Here is a 23,364-nt window from a genome sequence, read left to right on the forward strand (position 1 = left end):
TCAGTGGTAGAGCGCTTGCCTTGCATGCATGAGGCCCCGGGTTCAATTCCTCAGCACCACATAAGCAAAAAAAAGAAAAAAAAATACTATGCAGAGAGGTTAGTTACATGAGTAAGGTAATGAGTATGTTTCCTATTAAGCATTGTTACCTCCTTTGTTTTTCCCCATCCCTTCCCTCTCTACCTCCCCAACTACTTCCTTCCCTTCCCCACCCAAAGTTGTAAAGTTCGTTTTCAACATAGTGTCTTGTACATCCGGGTCTACCTGTATCCTTGTTTCAGCATTTTGTTATTTCCTTTCCCTTCCCCAAATTAGAAAAATGTACATACAGGGCTGGGAAGGTGGCTCAGTGGTAGAGTGCTTGCCTTGCATGCATGAGGCCCTGGGTTCGATTCCTTAGCACCACATAAGCAAAAAGAAAAAAGCCAGAAGTGGCACTGTGGCTCAAGTGGTAGAGCGCTAGCCTTGAGCTGAAGAGCTGAGGGACAGCGCCCAGGCCCAGAGTTCAGGCTCCATGACTGGACCAAAAAAAAAGAAAAATGTACATACAAGATGCAGGGCACCAGAATCAAATACAGTGAAAACAGGGGTTATACCATGAGGGAAGAACATACAAAAGAAACAAAAAAAAAAAATCACATGGTACATTATAAATACATTAAAAACAACAGCAAGAAAGATAAACCACTTGTGTCCATATCTTGGGGTTCATTTTGCTTAGCATCATCTTACATGGTTATATGTACATAGCTTTTGAGCTTTTCTGCTTGTCCTAGACACATTCTAGTTGTTACAAATAATGGAAACCATGGGACCTATGTTTCTTTGAGTCTGGCTTACTTAATATAATTTTTTCCAAGTCTTTCCATTTCCTAACAATGGGACAGACACACCCACTTCCTGGTGGGCTTTTTTTTTTTTTTTGGTTGACTAGTTGGACAGGCTGGCTTCAAACTGGGAGTCTCAGATATCAGTATTCTAAATAGCTGGGCTGATAAGCACCTGTAAATGCATATTTAAGAAGTATTGTTTCATGTTACCAAATTACCTCACAAATGATACCTTAACTTACACTATCATAAAAAGTGTTTTCCAAAGCTCTTACAGTATTGACATTACCCATTTTTTCAAATTTTTGTATTAAGATCATTTTACTTTTAACTTTTTTGCTTTGAAAAGTGAAAGTATTTTTACATTTGCTGTGAGCAATATTATTTCTTAATTGCTGTTTATGTTCCTCATTTGTGTTGATATCTTTTGTAAGAGCTCTTTTTAATTTGAAAGATACACGTCTTGGACTTTTGGTATGTGTTAGAAGTACTCTACTACTTATCTACCTTTTTCTTTTTTCTTTTTTTTTTATTGTGAAAATACTGTACAGCGGGGTTACAGTTACATGGGCAAGATAATGAGTACATTTCTTATCAAGCATTGTAACCTCCTCGTTTGTTTCCCTTTCCCATCCCTTCCTATCCTCCCCCCGTCCCCCCACCTTCCCCTCCCCCCTCATATCTACCTTTTAAAAAGTTAAATTTTAGGGCTGGGAAGGTGGCTCAGTGGTAGAGCGCTTGTCTTGCATGCATGAGGCCATGGGTTCGATTCCTCAGTACCACATAAGCAAAAAAGCGCTGTGGCTCAAGTGGTAGAGCGCTAGCTTTGAGCTGAAGAGCTGAGGGGCAGCGTCCAGGCCCAGAGTTCAGGCCCCATGACCGTACCAAAAAAAAAAAGTTACATTTTATTCTTTTAAATAATATGTTCACATAGTTTACAAAGCCAAATACCATTTGAGGTCTTATTGCACCCTACTGTTTTCCCTGTTCAAATCCTGACAGGAACCATTCGGTCATAGTCCCCAGCATTTATTTATTACTAAGTAGTCGTATAGACTGCTATTTCCTGAATAATTGTGTTTAGATATTATCTCTTCGCTTCTTGCCATGGCAGATGGAGCTCTAACTTTCTACTTTGCTCTCCTTTCCCCTAGAGAGAGAGAGAGAGAGAGAGAGAGAGTGTATGCGCATGTATAAATCTTTGTTTAAATTAGTACTCAATATCTCATTATTTTGATTATGAAAATATTGTTTTATTCTAAGTCAAATAGTGAAACACAGTACAGCCCTTTATTGTTTTCTTTTTTTTTTTTTTTTTGTCGGTCATAGGGCTTGAACTCTGGGCCTGGGCGCTGTCCCTCAGCTCTTCAGCTCAAGGTGAGCGCTCTACCACTTGAGCTACAACGCCACTTCTGGTTTTCTGGTGGTTTATTGGAGATAGGAGTCTCACGGTCTTTCCTGCCAGGGCTGGCTTTGAACCACGATTCTCAGATCTCAGTCTCCTGAGTAGCTAGGATTACAGGCGTGAGCCACCGGCGCCCGGCCCCTTTATTGTTTTCTATGTGAATAATTACTTCATTTTTAAATTGACTGAATTTCTGAGTTTGTGATTAACCTTGTTAAATGTGAGGTATCTCCATTGCATGTGGTCAGTAATATTTTGCATTTGTTCAGATATATCAGCTCCGTTTCATATTTTGAAAATTCCTTCCCAAATCCCTTCTTCACTCAGTTCTAGTGTGCACTCACTCCTTAGGTTGACTGCACAGCTACTAGGACTTCTCTGTGTGTTCCTCTGTGTTCCTGGGTATCATGTCTCCCTCCTTTTTTATTTGTTCATTATTTGGTTGGAATAGTACTTCAGGACTTAGGAGACGAACATTTTAGTAACTATGTGCCTAAAAATGCCTTTATTCTCCCCTCCCACCCAATTGATAAATCTACTAATATAGAATTCTATTTGGAATTCGCTTTCAGTAGGAAAGGCTGTCCAGCTTTTTGTGTTTTAAAAAGCTGGAATCATCTGATTTCCAGTCTTTTCATAGGAAGCCTTTTCTCTCCCTCCCTTTGGGAACTTTCATGATCTGTTTACCTTTGGTATTCTGAAATTTGATAATGATATGCATTGTGTTAAACCCTTCAATCTAAATAGATTTTTTTTGTTCATTAGTTGTGGGAAATTTCCTAAGGTTTTTTTTTTTTGGTTGGTTGTGGGCCTTGAACTCTGGGGTTGGGCACGGTCCCTCAGCTCTTCAGCTCAAGGCCAGCACTCTAACACTTGAGCTACAGCACCACTTCCAGTTTTCTAGTGGTTTATTGGAGACAAGAGTTTCACGGACTTACCTGCCCGGGCTGGCTTTGAACCACAATCCTCAGATCTCAGCCTCCTGAGTAGCTAGGATTACAGGCGTGAGCCACCAGCACCTGGCTTCTTAAGGTTTTTGTTTGTTTGTTTTTAAATAGTTTATTCTATTGTATTTTCTCTCTTTGCTGTTTCAATTTTTACAAGATATTTTCTTTTAAGAGTCAGCAGACTATGGCCATATTTAGATTCTATTTGTTTACATATATCTTTGGCTGCTTTCACTATGGAGGCAGAGTTGAGTAGTTATTGCAGAGACCATATGACCTGCAAAGCCTAAGCTGTTATCTGTCTTTAATGACCACTTTAATGACTTTTTCCTTTTTTTAAATAATATTTTGTCCATAAGTGTAATTAATAGCTTCTTATATTTTTCTTTTTCTTTTTTTTTTTTTTTTTTTTTGTCGGTCATGGGACTTGAACTCTGGGCCTGGGTGCTGTCCCTGCGCTCTTCAGCTCAAGGCTAGCGCTCTACCACTTGAGCTACAGCACCACTTCCAGCTTCCTGGTGGTTTCTTGGAGATAAGAGTTTATGGACTTTCTTGCCTGGGCTGGCTTTGAACTTCAATCCTCAGATCTCAGCCTCCTGAGTAGCTAGCATTACAGGCGTGAGCCACCAGCACCCAGCTGGCTTCTTATATTTTTCTGAGCCACTCAAAAGCTGATTGCTTGTCTCCTGGTACTTGTCACTTAAAGTTGCTTCTTCAAGCTGGTATCTTCCTTGGCAGTGCCCCTGAAAATCAACTATCTGGAGGTTGCCCTGATTGAGAATGAATTCCTCATTCCCTCTCTAGGGCAGGTACCTCTTCATCTTTTCAAACTATAAAAAGTCTAGATGAAGGCCATCAGGCTTTTAATGTTCAGTACAGGCTTTTTTACAAACCTGTACCTAATGTTTCTGAATGTAGAGTTATTGTGGAAAGACTGTAGTCCCCTTCACATTAGTATATCTGCAGTATGGTGAACGCATTGAGATGGGCTCACTAAATAAGTACAGGTAATCATTAGGAAAGGTTACCAGTTTAGGAAGATATTAGTATCTTAGAAAGTGGGAAGAGATTGATTTGAGATTTATATGAAAACATTGAAAGATTGATTTGAGATTCAGAGGAAAACATTACTTATCTGTCCATGCATATATTTTTACTGCTTACAATTCAATTATAGGCCTAAAGAGTAGAAACTATGTCTGTCATTCCACAGAACCTCGTACCAGTCAAGATTCAGTGTTTATTGAGTGGTATTTAGTATGTTAATGTTAATAACATTTTTACCATCTTCACTGCTTAATATATCATTAAAAATCACATTTGTTTGAGATATTGGCTATAAAAAATTATTTGCTTACTGTTTTAAAAAGTATATATTTACATTATTGATCTCCATCTAGCACAAAAGATTTATTTGTACCATTAAAATAATGAGATCAAAACCATTGTTTGATATAGGTATTTGCTTAGTTTTATTCATGTTGCTTCTGAATTGTATACAGGCTTGTTCTTTGCTAATTTGTGCAAAAGCTATTTTTGCAGAAATAATTTCATGAAGTTATTGTAGATTTTCCAAATTTGTTATTATTATTGGATTTATGTAAGAACTATGTTTTCACTTGTGTTATGGCCTTTTTGAGAAAAAGAATTTGTCTCAATTTATTTATTTATTTATTTTGTCGGTCGTGGGGCTTGAACTCTGGGCCTAGGCGCTGTCCCTAAGCTCTTCAGCTCAAGGCGAGCGCTCTACCACTTGAGCCACAGCGCCACTTTCAGTTTTCTGGTGGTTTATTGGAGATAGGAGTCTCACGGTCTTTCCTGCCCGGGCTGGCTTTGAACCGCAATCCTCAGATCTCAGCCTCCTGAGTAGCGAGGATTACAGGCGTGAGCCACCAGCGCCCGGCTTAATTTTTCTCAATTTAAATGCGATCTAATTTGTCTGTCTTTTATGGCTCTCATGTGTGTGTGTGTGTGTGTGTGTGTGTGTGAGAGAGAGAGAGAGAGAGAGAGAGAGAGAGAGAGATCTTAGCAATTACCCTAAGATCAACAAAAAGATAAGCAAAATTTTTCTTTATTTGATTAATCTCTTCTTAGCTACCTTACAATCTGGAGAAGAGAGCGAGAAGAGAGACAGACAGACAGACAGACACAGACACAGAGAAACCAGAACGAGACATATGGAGTAATTATACCATCAATACCGTAGAGTAGTAGATAATACAAATAAGAACAGTCTAGTTTTACTTTAATTAAATAATTATGACTCTGGAACCCTTAATAGCGAATTATATGATGTCTAGAATGAGTTTACTCTTCACTATTTAAATGTTTACAAGTGGACTTGTACCCTGTGTTTGAAAAGAAATCAGATCAAATTAATTATTATAATACCAACTGTTTTCTGCTATACACAATTTGCTTTCAGAATTACTTGTTGTAAAAACACATTAGGAATCTTAAGTCAATATTTAACTACAGCCAAGATATGCATAGCGACTCATCTTTTAATCATTAAATACATAATTAGCCATTTTTAGAATTTTTAATTAACTTAGAATAATTACTTTTTATAATTATCATCATTATATGTAGGTACATATTTGAATATGTTTTTTAATTTTTAGACAGGAATTTGAGGATATATGTGAGAAAGAATCTGTAGTCATTAAATTATGAGATAGGGAGAATTGTCCTTATTTTTTGAAAGTTTTGCCACAATTTACTTTATTTACTGTAAAACTTATTAACACTGAGTTTATGTACTTTCTTTTTTAAAGTTGAGATATTGATCTAACTTGTGGATACTTCAGCAAATGTTTGAAATTTGGTATATCTGCTTTTGTGGTCTTGTTATTAAGAACAGAAACATACACATTTGCTGTTCAAGTAGAAATACAGCTATGTTCAAAGGTAAATTTTTATTCTCATAGGTCTTGGAGAGAATCAAGTACAGAGATTAGGGATTTTATTTTTTTGTTAAAATATTTTTATCAACGCATTGTATATTTTTATGGGACACTGTTTTGAAACTGCAAGTAAAGTAGGCTTAACAATTCTTTTCTCTGGAAAAAGAAAAGATGGCATAAAGGAAGATTTTTGTGATCAAAATTTGAAACTAAGCAAAAGTATTAGGAATTGTTGCGTTTGTAATTCACTGAAGAACATTAACTGGGCTTTGTAGAAATCCTTGCTTTGTCTTCGAAGTAGTGATGGTGTGAACCTTGTTGAGAACAGATTTCTGATATATTAACTCCTGATTTAGTAGATATCAGAACCATATTTACAAAGATGTTGCAGAGAGACTATCCAGTTTCATAAGTATTATAAACAACAATAAAATCAGCCTTGGAATTTATGACTTTTGTGATTTTTACAAGGAGAAATATAGAACACGTGAGCTATCTATTTTTAATTTACAAGAATATATTTAAAAGGGAGTAGTTAGCCAGGTGCTGGTGGCTCATGCCTGTAAACCTACCTATTCAGAAAGCTGAGATCTGAGGACCAAGGTTTGAAGATGGCCCAGGCAAGAAAATCTATGACTTTATTTCTAATTAACTGGCATAAAAGCCAGAAGTGAAAATTAAAAGATTTGTATGATCTGAAGAGAAACCAAGAAAACACACTAGATGTTTAAAAAAAAAAACCACTGTGGCTGGGACGTTGGCTTAGTGGTTGAGTGCTTGTCTCTCATGCATGAAGCCTTGGATTAGATTCCTCGGTCCACATAAATAGAAAAAGCTGGAAGTAGCATTATCCTTGAGCAAAAGAAGCTCAGGAATAGTGCCCAGGTCCTGAGTTCAAGTCCCAGGACTTGGAAAAAAAATACACTGGGACATGATAAATTGTACAGGTCTCTAGGCATTCACACACAGTGAGACCAAAGGAGGATATTCTTAGGAGAGGAACACAAAGGAACAATATCTATGTGCATCTGATCATATAAATTAATATTTATCTAAATGAACTCCAGGAAATGTCTCTGTCTTTGTTGCTATTTTTGTTTTCATTTCTTTTTGTCTTGTTTATCTGTCTTTGGGAGGGTAAGGAGGGGCACAGAAATTGTGGGACAAAGAGTAAACAATGTAAACAAATGGTTCTCACTGGTCACTATGTTGAAAAAGAACATTACAATTTGTGGGTGGATTTAGGCAGGAACATCTAGGAGAGAGGGAGGGAGGGGGGTCACTGGTTCAAAAAGAAATGTACTCGAATGTGAATTGTGTAATTATTACCCCTCTGTACGTTACCTTTACAATAACAATAAATAAAATTGAAAAATATAGAAAAAAGAAAAGGCCACGGGGGGTTGGGGGGAAGGAGGAGGAGAAAAAGAAATGTATTCATTATCTGACTTTTGTAACTACTCTGTGTGTCACCTTTATAATAACATTTAAAAGGTGCATTAAAAAATGCCAGAAGTGGAGCTGCAGCTCAAGTGGTAGAACACCACCCTTGAGTGGAAGAAACTACATCACAGAGCTCAGGGCCTAAGTTCAAGCCCCAGTACTAGCACACAAAAATAACAATAAAATTAAACAATAAAAGGGAATATTGATGAGAAAGAGAGGCAATGAGGAAGAGAGTGAAGAATAGTAGTAGGATCTAAGATAGAAGTTCAGAAAAAAGAAGAAAAGATTAGGAGAATAAGGCCAGGAAGAGAATGGAAGCAAAAACAGAAGTGTAAATTCCAAAATAAGTGTTGTTAAATGTAAATTTACATTTTTAGATTATTGTGAGCTTCAGAGAAATGTAGTTCCTTTCAAATCTTATTTATTAATTTTTTGTGAAAGTGCTAGGAAAGTTGATTAGGAAAAAAAATACACTTTCAAAAAACTGAAAGTAGGTCATCTTTATGAGCTGAATTTTAAAGATTTACTGTCCTGGGACCTCTTCTACAGTTGGCATAGGTTCTATGGAATCTTAGGGTAGAAATAAAATCTGAGGCACTATTGATTGTAAAACATACCATTATTTTATGTATCTTTAAGACAGAAAAAGGAGCCATAACTATGGAACCATGGTTTGGTTCTTTTTTGTTTTGTTTTGTTTTGTTTTTATCATCTACTCTAAGACATATTCCAGTTTCAGTGATGTTGAAATGTGGAAAAGATACTTTCTAAAATAGATGAGATACAGTATTGAGAAGGGTTTTCTTTCCTAATCTATTCTTTCTATTTAGTATGTTCTGTTTTCACAAGATTACTTTTCAAAGATGATTCTAATCTCTTCTCCTTCATGAACCCTATCTAAATTCTTTATAGTAAGATACATTTCAAGTTTCCTTTGAGCTTGTTTTGTTTCATGGCCCATTTTAATTTTAAGTTTCTCCTTAATAGGAAATCAAGAGTAAAATAGGAGTTAAGCAGTTCAGCTTTCTCGGCATCATCTGTTAACATTATACCATCTGCCCCAGCAGTAGGCCAAACCTTCTTTTTTGTTCTTGCTCTACATGTATTTTTTTAAATCCTTTTTATTGTTCTTAACATTTCCACCAGCCTCCGCTCATTCTGGTTATCTTTACTTCCATGATTTTTTCTTTGTTTCACACCACTCTTTTGTATTCACATGTCTTTCTTTTCATCCAGATCTTCTTTTTTGGACACGTTTTAAAACAAATTCTCAAACTTCCTATAGTATATTTTACATTATCATACTAGATTCCTCAGATGCCATTTTTTCTTTCTATTGAGATTAATTTGTTTTTATAGTGCAGAAATTCATATTTTAGAAGCTGAAACTCTTTAAAATAACCCCATCATTAAAAACAAAAAAAGGACTGGGTACCGGTGACTCACGCCTATAACACCTACTCAGGAGGCTGAGATCTGAGGAGCATGGTTAGGAGCTGGCCTATGCAGAAAAGTTCCCAGGAGACTCTTATCTCCAATTAACCACTCAAAAACTGGAAGTGATGCTGTTGCTCAAGTGGTAGAGCCCTAACCTTGAGTACAAAGAGGCTCATGTATAGCACTAGGCTTTGAGTTTAAGCCCCACAGCTGACCAAGAAAAAAAAAGAAAACATGGTAATATAATTTTTTGTTATGGCATCATACAATGTTTATTCTTTAAACTTGATAAAATTGACTTTCTCACAAAATCCCTAATCCCAGCATACCTTTTGCTAACTGTTAAGCTAGATGACATGGTGCTTTCTTGTAAGAATTTCTTCTTCACTGTTTTATGTTTTTGTGTTAGAGAATTAATTTGTAAAGAGTAATGCCTTTCATAACTCCAACTAATGAAAGAAGAAAGATTTCATGTGCTAATGACTACTACTATGACAGTATAAGAATTTTAGTTGGTTTTTCTTTGTTTGTTTTTGTTGGTCAGGGGCTTGAACTCTGGGCTGGGCACTGTCCTTGAGCTCCTCAGCTGAAGGCAAGCACTCTACCACTTGAGCCACAGCACCACTTCCGGTTTTCTGGTGGTTAATTGGACATAAGAATCTCACAGCCTTTCCTGGCTTTTCCTGCTCCAGCTAGCTTTGAACTGCAATCCTCAGATCTCAGCCTCCTGAGTAGCTACAATTACAGGTGTGAGCCATTGATGCCCAACTTTAGTTGGGTTTATAATAGCTCATGATCCTTTTTTTTTTTGTTGGCTGGTACTGGGATTGGAACTCAGGGCCTTGTACTTCTGAGGCAAGTGCTCTTACTGCTAAGCCATGCCTTCACAGCCCTGAATTTTGCTAGTTATTTTTTAGGTAAGTGTCTTGCTTTACTGTCTGGGCATGCACCTGAATACAATCCACATATGTTAAACTTCCTGTGTGGCAGAGGTAACAGGTATACACTACTGTGTCCAGCTCTTCTTGAAAAGGGGATCTTGAAAACTTTTCTGCCCAACTGGCCTTGAACCTCAATTCAGTCTTAGCCTCCTAGGTGGAAGTATAGTGAGATACCAATGCCCAGCCAGAATTTTCTAGTTTCTTGAGATAGATATTCACTTTACTAACTCCTACTTTTCTAATGTTTATGCAGTTAGATACATTTCTTTTTTTTTTCTTTTTTTTTTTTTGTCTGTCATGGGGCTTGAACTCTGGGCCTGAATGCTGTACTTCAGCTCTTCAGCTCAAGGCTAGCATTCTACCACAGCACCACTTCTGGTTTTTTGGTGGTTTATTGGAGATAAGAGTTTCACGGCCTTCCTTGCCCAGGCTGCTTTTCAACCGCGATCCTCAGATCTCAGCCTCCTGAATAGCTAGGATTATAGGCATGAGCCACTGGCTCCCAGCAAGTTAGAGATATTTCTAACTACTGTTTTAACTGGCTACAAGTTTTAATATGCATTACTATTAATATGTACTTAATATGCATTGCTTTCCATTCAGTTGAAAATATTTTTTATTTCCATTATAATTTTTAACTTTTTATTATAGCAGTGATACAGAGGGGTCACAGTTACATAGGTTAGGTAATGAGTACATTCCTTTCAGCGCAGTACCGTCTCTCCCCTCGTTTTCTCCCAGTTTTTTCCCTCCTGAACCCCATCCCCCACAAGATGTAGAGTTCACTTTTAGCATGTCTAGGGAGCGTCACTGCTGGGTTAGTCCACACTTCACGCCGCCGCTTCTGTGCTTCCTCTTTCCCTCCCCCAGACAGACAAACTGGTATGCAAGATAAAAAAGTGTAGAAATAAAAACAATGACAACAGGGAAAAACAAAACAACAAAAACACAAAAAGGAAAATAAAACCTCTTGTTTCCATTTTGTAAAGCGCATTTCAATCAACACTTTTTTTTTTGGCCAGTCTTGGAGCTTGAACTCAGAGCCTGGGCACTGTCCCTTAGCTTCTTTTGCTCAAGGCAAGCACTCTACCACTTGAGCCATAGTACCACTACTGGCTTTTTCTGTTTATGTCATGCTGAGGAATGGAACCCAGGGCTTTATGCATGCTAGGCCAGCACTCTACCACTGCGCCACCTTCCCAGCCCCAACATCATTTTATATGATCATATACACATAGTTATTGAACCTTTGTGATCCTCTCCTAAGACTGTCCTCCTTGGGCCTCACTGTGTGAATGTTTAGAGTCCTGTTTAATTTATATCCAAGTGTAATTTTTTTTGTCTTTTACCATCCATTGTGTTTATTTGTAGATTTATAGGCACATTCTAATGACTACAAATGAGGGAAACCATGGAACCTGTCTTTCTTTGGGTTTGGCCTATTTCACTTGCTATAATTTCTTTAGTGACTTATGTACTATTTATAAGTGTTTCCCTTTATATAGGCAAGTCATGTATATAGATATATTTTCATTAATTATTGCAAGTTTGGTTTTATTATGGTCAGATTACATGGCTTGCAAATGCTAATATTTAAGACAAATTAATTTTTATACATTTTATATGCATATTATATGTTCTTTTGTTGTTCCATATAACTTACATCAGGTATATGTTCATTTTGTTTAGCCCGTGTGCGCTACTAATTACTGAAAGGTGCTAAATAAAACCTTTGATTTTAATTATGGATTTAATTTTTTTCTTTGTAGTTTTGCCAACATTTGTATTATACATTATTTTTATATATTATTTATATGTACTTATATATAAATTAATATATACATATAGCGGCTATGCTATTAGGCATGATCAACTTCAGAATTATATATTCCTGGGGCTGGGTAGGTGGCTTAGTGGTAGAGCGCTTGCCTTGCATGTCTGAGGCCCTGGGTTCGATTCCTCAGCACCACATAAGCAAAAAGAGAAAAGCCGGAAGTGGCGCTGTGGGTCAAGTGGTAGAGCGCTAGCCTTGAGCTGAAGAGCTGAGGGACAGCGCCCAGGCCCAGAGTTCAGGCCCCATGACCGGACCCAAAAAAAAAAAAATTGTGAACAGAATTATATATTCCTGGTAAGGGTATTATTATTATAAAGTGATTCTTTATTTCTAGTAATATTTTTGGGTTTCAAGTCTATTTTCTATAATATTAATGTTGCTATAGCAAGTTTTCTTTGTAGAGAAGTGTTCCAGTTTATGTAGCGTATCTTCATTCATTTACTTTGAACTGTTTGGTGCCTTTAAAAAAAGCTTATAATGTTTTATTTCTATGAAGTATCTTGTAATTCAGAGGTATTAATTTGTGATACACTTTATAGAAAATGTAGCACGTCTTCCATGTATATAGTATAAAAGTCATGTGTACAGCACATATTTGATGCTCATGTCATAATTTTAAAGGAAGCCAGTTTTCCTAATTTCCAAGATTCTTTTCTAAGTTTTTAGAGGTTAATTTGTTTCTTTCAAAGCAGTTAATACAACATTTCTCAAAGAGGTTTTTAAAAACATCTATACATTTTAAGAGGTTTTAAATAATATTTTTTATATAATTTAAGGTAATAAGACTTTGATTTGAAGACTAATCCCAAAATGAATACAAGATTCAGCAAAACTGTAAAGTCAAGGACATTATCATAGTTCTGACCTTTAGTGGACTCCCATATAAAATAAGAAGCCCACTTCTCCCCCCTCACAATAGTAGTTAAAGTAAGATAATTGGTGCTTGTTTTATTTTTGTTTTTATTTTTTGTCAGTCGTGGGGCCTGAACTCTGGGCCTGGGCACTGTCCCTCAGCTCTTCAGCTCAAGGCTAGCATTCTACCACTTGAGCCACAGCACCACTTCCGGCTTTTTCTGCTTATGTGGTGCTGAGGAATCGAACCCAGGGCCTCATGCATGCAAGACAAGCACTCTACCACTGAGCCACCTTCCCAGCCCCTAGTGTTTGTTTTAAATGCACCTCATTTTAAAAAAAAGTCACCTTTTTTATTTTATTAGTTATACAAATGTCTTTCAACTTAACAAGTCAGATTATGAGTAAAATGCACTTTGATCAATGCCACCCCTTTCATCATTCTCCTCCATCGTTTGTTTTCTATTTCACGCTGAAAGTTTTTTTTGTTGGTGGTAGTTGTGGGTCTTGAACTCTGGGCCTGGGCACTGTCCTTGAGATCTTCAGTGCATGGCTAGCGCCCTACCACTTGAGCCACATCGCTACCTCCAGATTTCTGGTGGTTTACTGGAGATAAGACTCTCATGGACTTTCCTGCCCATGCTGGCTTTGAACCACGATCCTCAGATCTCAGCCTCCTGAGTAGCTAGGATTACAGGCGTGAGCCACCAGCGTCCAGCCTACTTTTTCTTTTTTTTTAACCATGGTCTTATACAGTTTTCTCCACAAACTTATGCTTGTTGGTTTTCAGAGAGGGCCTCACCATAAATCCCATGCTGGCTTGGAACTTGCTATGTATCGCAGGCTAGCCTTGAACTTAGGATCCTTGTGCCTCAACCTCCAAGCTGCTGGGGTTCGGGCAGGAGCCTCCACACCACTTTTACAGAGTTTCTTTAGATTTACTTTTATAGTTTCTGGGCTTTTTAAACACCTTAGACTATACCAAAAAAACTCAATTTATTGAATTATTTCCTTTGGACACTTACCTTAAAATTATACTGTGCTCATTGTTTTCTTATAAACTTTATGTTGTGTGTGTGTGTGTGTGTGTGTGTGTGTGTTGGTCCTGGGGCTTGAACTTGATAGTGTGTGTGTGTGTGTGTGTGTGTGTGTGTGTGTGTGTGTGTGTGTGTTGGTCCTGGGGCTTGAACTTGAAGATTTTTTTTGTCTTTTGGATGGTTAATAGGAGATAAGAGACTCTCTGGCTTTCATGCCCAATTTGGTTTTAAACGGCCATCCTCAGATCTCAGCCTATTAAGTGGCTAGGATTAAAACATGATCACTGGTGCCTGGCCCTTTCCCTATTCCCTGATCATGGGGTCTGGCCTTCCCTGGGTGCTGTCCCTGAGCTGATGTCTTCGAGGCTAGCACCCTACCACTTTGAGCCTTAGCTCCACTTCCCATTTTCTGGTGATTAATTGGAGATAAGAGTCTCACAAACTTTCCTGCCCAGCAGTGCCTGGCTCTATGATGCTTTTCATCATTCCCAATTGTGAAACTTTCAGGTTGGATCGTTATATCTTTAAACACAAAAAGTTTGGCTTTATAGACCACATTTTTACTTCACTGTATCAGGCACCCATTTTTATGCTTCTGTTGTCCGTTTTTTTCTGCTGTTTAATTTGTGTATGTTATATATCGCCTTATGTGGTTGGTTCTCTTTGATTGGTGGGCATTGTATTTGAAATTTTATTTGTAGAGATTGAAATTAGGGGTGAGATTGTCTCTTGACAGGATATTACTTAGCTTCTTTTATATGTTGAAGACCTTAACTTTCTAAGGTTATCTTTATACAATTTGGAGTATAAAGTTTTTGAGCACATTATAAGAAATTGGAAATCAGTCTTCAGTTCATAGAAAGGCTGGTTTATGTCAGGATATGATAAGATTCCAACCCAAAGCAACAAGTGTCTTATTCTTAGGATATCTTTTGTTGTTGTTGTTGGTAGTAGGGCCTGAACTCTGCCTGGGCATTGTCCCTCAGCTCTTCAGTTCAAGGCTAGTGTTCTACCACTTGAGCCACAGGGCCACTTCTGGTTTCCTCATGGTTAATTGGAGATCAGAATCTCAGGGAGTTTCCTGCCTCAGCTGGCTTTGAACCTTTATTCTCAGCTCTTAGCCTCCTGAGTAGCTAGGATTATAGGCGTGAGCCACGGGCACTCGGCTCTTAGGATATCTTAATATTGAATATTTACTCCAAGTTTTGTGAGTTTGCACTCTGATATGAAAATGTGGCCCCAAGGTAAGGACTCATTTTTCTAGGTTCCATTTTTGCCCAATTCTTGTCTTAAAAATTACCTATTGCCTTGTTTGCTTCTTGATGCTTTTGAATTTTTTTCCCTTTTAATTGGTTTCATGATTTATCTTTTTATTTAGCATTTTAAGTAGTCATTTGTGAGAGAGTTAGAATTAGTTTGAGTCACTTAGTATATTATTTCCAGAAGCAGAAACATTTTATTTTCCTCATGAACAGTTTTGTCATCCTGGTTATTCTGTGTGATTTTAGAGAGACTCTGTAGCTTTGCTATTCTTTCTGTAGGATCTCTATAGCTGTGCTATAGAGTGCTTCTGTGGTATCTCCTGGTTGCTACTACATTTAAGCACTAAAATGTAGCTAATTTGAGTTGAAACATGCTTATATATATATATATATATATATGTATATATATATATATATATATATACACACACACACACAGGGAGTGTCTAAAACCTACTACAAATAAAATATTTAATTAGGAGTTTTTATATCTATTGCATATTGAGCTAGTATTTCAGATACACTGGAGTAAAGAAAATATATCATTAAAATTAATTTTATTTTTTCTTTTTTTGAAGGAAATACTTTAAAAGTAATTATATAAAATTACATAATTTTTTCAGTATGGCTTGCATTTGTGATTTGCTTTTGTTGTTGTTGTTGGATAATGTTATTATAATTGTTACTAATATAAGATCTGTGGCCTGGATTTGATTCTTGGTTATATCATTTATTCATAGAATAATGGTGGCACTTTTTTTTAACTTTCTTTGATTTTTCTCTTCTGTAAAATGAAAATAGTAGTAATAGTAATAATAGTAATACTCAATATTTCAAAGATATATTGTGAAAGTAAAAACTTAGCTAAATATATAACTTACAGTAACTGGTAATAAAAATTAGCTATTGGTTAATTTTTTGTTATTATAATCTAATTTTATACTTGAATGGGTATGGCCTTTCTTTCCCTAGAACTTTTCTCATAGTCCATAGTAGGACAGTTCTTGTCTGGATATGATTATTTGAGTGAGGACATAGACATATGTACACATTCTTTAAAAGACAAAGAATATGTCATTTGATCTATCTGTGTTTTTCTCTAATGCTTCTCCAAGTAGAATTGCCTGAATTATCAATATAGACTATGTAACAGCTATATGACCATCCATCATAATTGTAGTCCAGAAAGAAGTCTGACAGCTAGAAAATGGTGATCTCTTAAAAACAGTCCTGTTCTGGGACTTGAGAGCCCTCATATTGCCATTTTGTTCATCTAAACTCTATTCTTTATTGTAGAGCCATCCGATTTTAAACTTGCATACATTTTACATAATCATACCTCCGTAATGATATACTTGGAATCTACATTTTTTTTTTTGGTAGATCATGGGCTTGAACTCAGGGCCTGAGTGCTGTCCCTGAGCTCTTTTTGCTAGCTCTCTACCACTTTGAGCTATAGTGCCACTTCCAGTTTTCTGGTGGTTAATTGGAGATAAGATTCTCATGGTGACTTTTCAGCCTGGGCTGGCTTTGAACTACGATCCTCAGAGCTCAGCCTCCTAAGTACCTAGGATTACATGTGTGAGCCACTGGCACCTGGTAGAATCTACATTTATTCTGAGGTGTTTGTTGTTGTTGTTTGGTTTTTTTAAGCTCATATTGGAATGGTAAAAGCATGGACATAAAGTTAAAGGAAGTAAAAGGCGGGTCATGGTAGATGAGAGGCAGAATTCTTTATTCAGAATATTTCACAAATTGCTGTTTTTTGAAATTAAGTTGTTCTTTCCTGAACTGACCTTCATTTTACTAGAGTGAACTTGGACTTTTGATTACATTAAGGCACTGTATAGATAGGCATGGATATTGGTAGGATGCTTGCTAGGCTTCTAAGAAAATCTGATTTTGTAACCTCAGCTTTGCCACTAGATAACTAAGTAAGTCCTGAATGAGTTTTGGTTGATTTTTTTTTCTCTATATGTAATAATATCGAATATAATGTTATAATACTTCTTTCAGAGTTAACTTTTTAAGTTTTTTAAACTAGTACTTTCTTTCTCCAGTATAGGAAACATATATACATATATATGTTTCATATATATATATGACTTGTGCTACTTGTGAAAGCATGTTAGGAGGAATTAATCTAAATTTTGTATAAATAGAAATTTTTTTCTATATTATTTTGTCATATTTAGATCACATTTGAAAAATTAATTCTATTTAGTTTTCAAAGAATAGCTGGGAATTTTGGTTTCCAGATATACAGATCACTGAAAAAGATAGAAAATTCATCTGTTTATTTTATGAAGCCAATGCAGCCTTAAATCTAATGAAGTGGGTTAACCCTGTTTAAAGACAGAGTTGACATACATACTGTGTGCACCCATACAGGCACAGTCACACATGTATGTTAAAATTCCAAATGAAGTACTAGCAAATGGAAACTAGCAGTGTACTAGTTTTATATATATATATATATATATATATATATATATATATATTCTTGTGTAGGGTTTATTTCAGGAATATGAAAATGACTATTCCATAAAAATCTCTGCACAATTCATTATATCAACACATTAGAGGAAAAATTGTGATTACATCTATAGGTGTTTTTATTAAAGGGGAGAAAAATCATTTGATAAAAATCTAGCAACTTCATTTATAGGAAGGTATCGAGTAACAACAATGAAGGAAATGGAAACTCATAGTTTGCAGATAATGTATATTGTAACAGCTTTTTTGGGGGGAGGGAACTGACAATTATTATGTGTATGTGTATATGTATAATATATATTATACAAGTATATCTATTATGAGGGCATATACTTGTAATCCCAGCACTTAGAGGAAAGAGACAGGAGTTTGAGGCTAGCTTTAGCTACATAATAAGTCTGTATCTCCAAACTTGAAGAGAAGGAAGGAAGGAAGGGAGGGAGGGAGGGAGGGAGAGAAGGAAGAAGAAGGAGGAAGAAGAAGGAAGAAAGGAAGAGAAAGAGGAGGAAGATTGTCCTTTGAGTAGTCCTACTTCTGGGAATTATTCTTACTAGAAGCATTGTATTATTATATGCTACAGAGCTAATAATATACTTTGATAGTATATTAGAATGTGCTTACAAGGCTACTTGTTTCATAGTTTGTAATAACTAAAAACTGAAAATGACATGAATGCCTCTTGATCACTGGAGGACAACCAATAAATGATCAATCATATGGAATATGGTGTAACTATTGGGAAGGAGATTGGCAAAGAGGAGGTATGAAATGGGTTAAGTAGGAAAATCATTTTTCCTGTGTTTATTCAGTGTCAGATTTATTGTGAAAATGTATCTCATTTTTGTAGTCATTACATTTAATGTAGGAAAATTTGCTACATAAATCCAAAGTTTGAGGATATGGAGCTAGATTTGGCCAGTCAGAGATATGGAATATAGGAAAGAATGGTACCACATATTTTGTTGTAAATAATATATAGGCATTGACATTCATAACTATTGTTAAAAATTACTTCTTAAAATAAATGTTTTATACTAAGAGATAGTACTGTTGTTGTTATCTATTACAGCAACTTCGCTCCAATATCCGAGAAATGGAGAAGCTTTGTTTGAAAGTCCGAAAGGATGACCTAGTGCTCCTGAAAAGAATGATAGATCCTGTTAAAGAAGAAGCATCAGCAGCAACAGCAGAGTTTCTCCAGCTCCACTTGGAATCTGTCGAAGAACTTAAGAAACAGTTTAATGATGAAGCAACTCTATTACAGCCTTCGTTAACCAGATCCATGACTGTTGGTGGTAGTGTATTATACTAATTCTTACTGATGATCACAGAATGCAGTTAATTAAAGCTCATATCTTCAGGTAGAGATTGCACATTATCTGTAGATCTAGGGATCACTGCTAGTCCAATATGCCAAATCCTTAACCCCCCAAGAGGGCAGGAAATGAGTACTCTGGACATTTTGCAGGGTGTACTTTCTGAATTGGAGTTAACTTCATGAATTCAAGTGCCCATTTCCCCATGTATTAAAAAGAAAATTTTAAAGATTCTCTATAGATGATTTATGGTTTAACAAACACCATCTTACCCTCTGGTACAAGGGGTCACCTATTTAAGCATGCCTTTTTTCTTCAGCAGGGGGAGTTAGATCTGTCTCAGTTCTGAATTTGACTGATAGCGTAAAAAAATCTTCAGTGAGGTCAACCTTCGTGAGAAACAGCCCTGTGACACTTGTCATTATCTTGTTTTCAAAGAATATAATTCATATTTGATCATATTATAGTAGTTTTTCATCTTAATACATATCTTAATACATAGTAGAATGTCAAAATGTCAATATAGCTGGTTATTTTTTTATCTTACACGTAGTGAGTGGAAGAATCGGTAAGATTATCCTAATCAAGGTGCTTACTAAAAAGCTTAAAGTCAATTTTTAACCACTCAAGAATAAATTTTCAAAGTTCTATGGCTTTATCTTATAGCTGTTTCCATTATTTCCTTTTTTATTCTATTGTTAATCGCTTAATTTACTCTAGTTTGTTTTATCATATATGTCATAAGATACCTTTAATCCTGTAGAAAGGGTATTAGAAATAAATTAGGAATTAGAATAGAATGTTAGTGTTGTTATACCTGCCCAGTTTTTCTTTTTTACTTCCCAGGACCCTCCTCTACCACACCCTATCTCTAAATCTAGGTTATTTTTAATCTTATATGCTCAGTGCTAATGATTGATTACAAAGAAATGAAGTATATTGAAAGAAGAAACTCCCAAGTCAGCCTTCAGAGTTTTTTAGGTAGCTTTACTTCCATTGTATCCTTTATATGTAGCACAGAACTTTGCATGTAGTGAACCATTCATAAATATTTTATCAATATAAATAAATACCTTTTCAGATATAGTTTTCTACTCTCTAACATGCTGCAATCATTCTATGGATAACCACTGCCAAAATGTTTTAGAGAGGGAAAGTTAGTGCTCAACTCTCAGTTGCAGACTATTTGGGAATCCTGGTTTTAGGTAGTGTGTAGTTTCTGCTATCACTGTTCATTCGTGTGTAGTTGTGCCCTCTGTATTAGGAGGAAGACTGTTCTTCTCTGTTAATTCAAAGAGATGCCTTATGAATATGTGGGGAAACTGGACTTAAAGTTCCATGTTTCAGGCAGTTGTGATGGCAGGGCACAGGGAGATTGACTTCATTTTCTGGAAAGAGCAGTGGTCATCTTTTGCTGTTTAGCTTCAAACTGCCCATCAGCAGTAAGTTCCTATGAAGCATTTTGTTGTAATAATAACGCAAGAGTTTTACTTTGGGTATTATGATACCATTATTTGTGTTTCTGACAATAGAACTGTTTGTGCCCAGCAAACGAGTTTATATGTCATCAGAGGAATTGGCAATGATTAGAAGAAGGCAGTTTACCCAGTTCACTGGCAGTTATCTCCCTAAGAAGCAGATGGGTGTAAAAACTAAGGTTAACAGAGTTTGAAGAAGCTTGTTTATAGGGGAAATGAAAAAGATTAGGACAGAGACAGAGTATGAGGGAGAATAAACACTAGGTGAAATTCATTTTGAACTCTGTCAGTGCTCAAACTTCTCAATTAATGGTTAGACCAAGTCGATTAAATACGTAATTTTTTATACTAGAGAATAAAACCCACAAAATCAAATCTCTGAAACTAGTACTGATTTGATTGAGATAGTCGTTCTTTCTCTAAAACAAGGTTACCTAGATTATCCCTAAAACAGAATATAGAATTTCAAATTCTGAATAGTCTTTTGATAAGGTGTGCTTTGACTATGAATCGATTAGCAACATAAAGAATTTAGAACTACTATCTCACCAAGAGCTGAGTATTTTACCAATTGTGAGTTTCCACTAGAGTCTAGTGTCAGATACATTGTTAACAAATACTTTGAAGGATGGCAAAGGAGAATAATAATCAAGAGAATGCAAGTAACTGAGTTACACAACGCTTTAAAAGTAAAGTAGGAATTTCCTCCACACAGTCCTCTTCTAGCTAGATTCTGTTCTCACATTTTTATCCTGTGCTTTCTCCTTTTTCTTATTTTTGCTTTAGAGTCTCATGGCATGAGAGTCTACACAGAAAACTATGTGTTATGTGCATAGAAGTTAAGTATCTTAAGATGCTTTTTCCTTTACAAATCAGCTTCTAAATAAATTGATTGGAAACATCAGCAGAGATCCAGGAGCAATGCCACCACTTTTCTGTGTGGGAGATCAAATACAAAAATAGTTTTTCATTTACAGATGGAAGTAACAAGGAAAATAAGAAATTTTATGTTCTCTGATGAATGAGAGAATATCAAGTTTAGGAGGAAGCTGTGATGATTTTGTTGTTTCTTTTGTCTAGGTTCTGAGAGTTCCAAAGCAAATCTGCTCTGCCAATCTTGCTTGATCTGCGGAACTCCCTCTTGTCTCAGTTCTGTGCCTAGCTTCATTTTTAGTATATTGCTTCCCACCAAGAGAAATGATGAGTCCACAAATACGATTTGTATTTAGAAAGGTGATTCAAGTCATACAGGGAATCAGTGCCTCTTTCCATGTTGTTTTTATTCCCAATCCAGGACACACACCTCAGCAGCACACTAGGGGTAAAATCTTACTACATTTTAAAGAAATATTCAAAAAGAATCCAATTTTAAAACTGCCAGGAACTTTAGACTGCATATTGAATTTGATGAAATATTAGGTTTTTATCTCAGATATAGACATATACTAAACAACTTTATGAAACATGTAGGTAGTTTTGTATTGTATTATTCAGAAAGTATACTTTCTGTTGGTTTTAATTTCTTAAAAGTTCTTCTTTACAGTTAAACTATGACTTAGAAGTCATTGTATTTTGACAGATAAGTTTATATAGATGATCAATTCATTAATTTCACTGAAAGTCATAAGGGCTGGGAAGGTGGCTCAGTGGTAGAGTGCTTGCCTTGCATGCATGAGGCCCTGGGTTCGATTCCTTAACACCACATAAACAGAAAAAGCCAGAAGTGGTGCTATGGCACAAGTGGTAGAGCGCTAGCTCTTGAGCTAAAGAGCTGAAGGACAGTGCCCAAGCCCAGAGTTCGGGCCCCACAACTAGCAAAAAAATAAAAATAAATAACAGTGTAAATAAATAAATAAAGTATGGGTTTGAATTATTGCAGATTTGTAGTGAAACATTTCTTAATCTAGTGAAGTTTAGTAGAAAATTTAGATGCATTATTGGATATAGTACAGAATTCTTGGTAATTTGTTGGTGGAATTGGTAGAAAGAGAAGAAAAGAGATAGAAAAAAGTCTTAAATTCGTGCTGTTTAGTTTATTTCTTCAGCTAACGTGAGTCAACTGTTGGTTCCCGTCACTTATCCATGTGCGCTGGCACCGGGGCCTGAGGAGGGTCCCTCGCTCGCTTTGGCCTTTTCACTCACGGCCGGCACTTTACCGCTTGAGCAATGTTTCTAGTTCCAACTATTGACTTTATAGCCAATGATGTTTTAAAATGAACTTTGAGGTTAGAAGAATAGTGGTGAGTCACACAACAGACACACACACCCCATATATGTGCCTGTAGGCTTAACTGTCTGAGAGTGTTAGGTAATATGAAACACTTGCAATTTTTCTTCTCCGCACAGTCTGAGGTTCTTCAGCATTCATTCCTGTCATTCTAATCTGCCCCAGTGTTTTGCTTCAGTACATCCATAGAAGTAAGGGTTCAGAGTCAAAGGATGATCACTGTGGTATAAACTGAAGTCAATGAATAAGGAAGTTGTAGAAACTAAAAGGCTGCTTTCTTAACTGATAGGAATGCCTAGAGTTGATTTGTGATGTTTAGAAGTTGTGCATTGAGGCAAGGTCTCCATGGAAGAGAATAGAGTTCTTTGTTTTCAGTCTCTATTTGAACTAAGATACATACGCATTTTGGTTTCCAGTACAACGGAAATGACTTCAACACTTATTCCTTATCAAGGGAAATCTTTCATGCTTATTTAAAATGTCAAACATTTCCCATCTTACTTTTTAGATAAAGAATTTATATATGACAATCTCTCCTTATTTTGTTGTAAACTGGGATGTATGTCATCTGAATACTCTTTTTTTTTGTCAGTCCTGGCACTTGAACACAGGGCCTGGGCACTGTCCCCAAGCTTCTTTTGCTCAAGGCAGGCACTCTACCACTTGAACCACAGGGCCACTTCTGGCTTTTTCTGTTTATGTGATACTGAGGAATTGAACCTAGGGCTCCATGAATGCTAGGCAAGCCCTCTACCACTAAGCTATATTCCCAGCCCCTGAATACTCTTTAATAGATAAATTATGACTTTAAAAATTGTTAGAGTGGGAAGAATATAAAGTTCTCTTTGCATTTGATCTGATAATGCAGTTATTACTCAATCTTCGTTATTTATAGGAATAATAGCTGGAAGAAAGATCATAGCATAATTCATTTGTGTTGATTGAAAATG

General features: G+C 36.3%; 1 protein-coding gene across 2 annotated transcripts in view; it reads left to right on the top strand.

Annotated features, from left to right (window-relative positions):
- Positions 1-23,364, top strand: part of Stx17 (syntaxin 17) — a 49,196-nt gene that overhangs the window by 14,016 nt on the left and 11,816 nt on the right. For both annotated transcript variants that reach the window (XM_042695283.1, XM_042695279.1), the window contains exon 4: positions 18,463-18,688. In XM_042695283.1, coding sequence (XP_042551217.1) covers positions 18,463-18,688 — 226 coding nt within the window. The remainder of the gene's footprint in view (positions 1-18,462; positions 18,689-23,364) is intronic.

Source organism: Dipodomys spectabilis, unplaced genomic scaffold, assembly GCF_019054845.1.
Source record: "Dipodomys spectabilis isolate Male_0828 unplaced genomic scaffold, ASM1905484v1 ptg000006l, whole genome shotgun sequence".
Lineage (NCBI taxonomy): Eukaryota > Metazoa > Chordata > Mammalia > Rodentia > Heteromyidae > Dipodomys > Dipodomys spectabilis.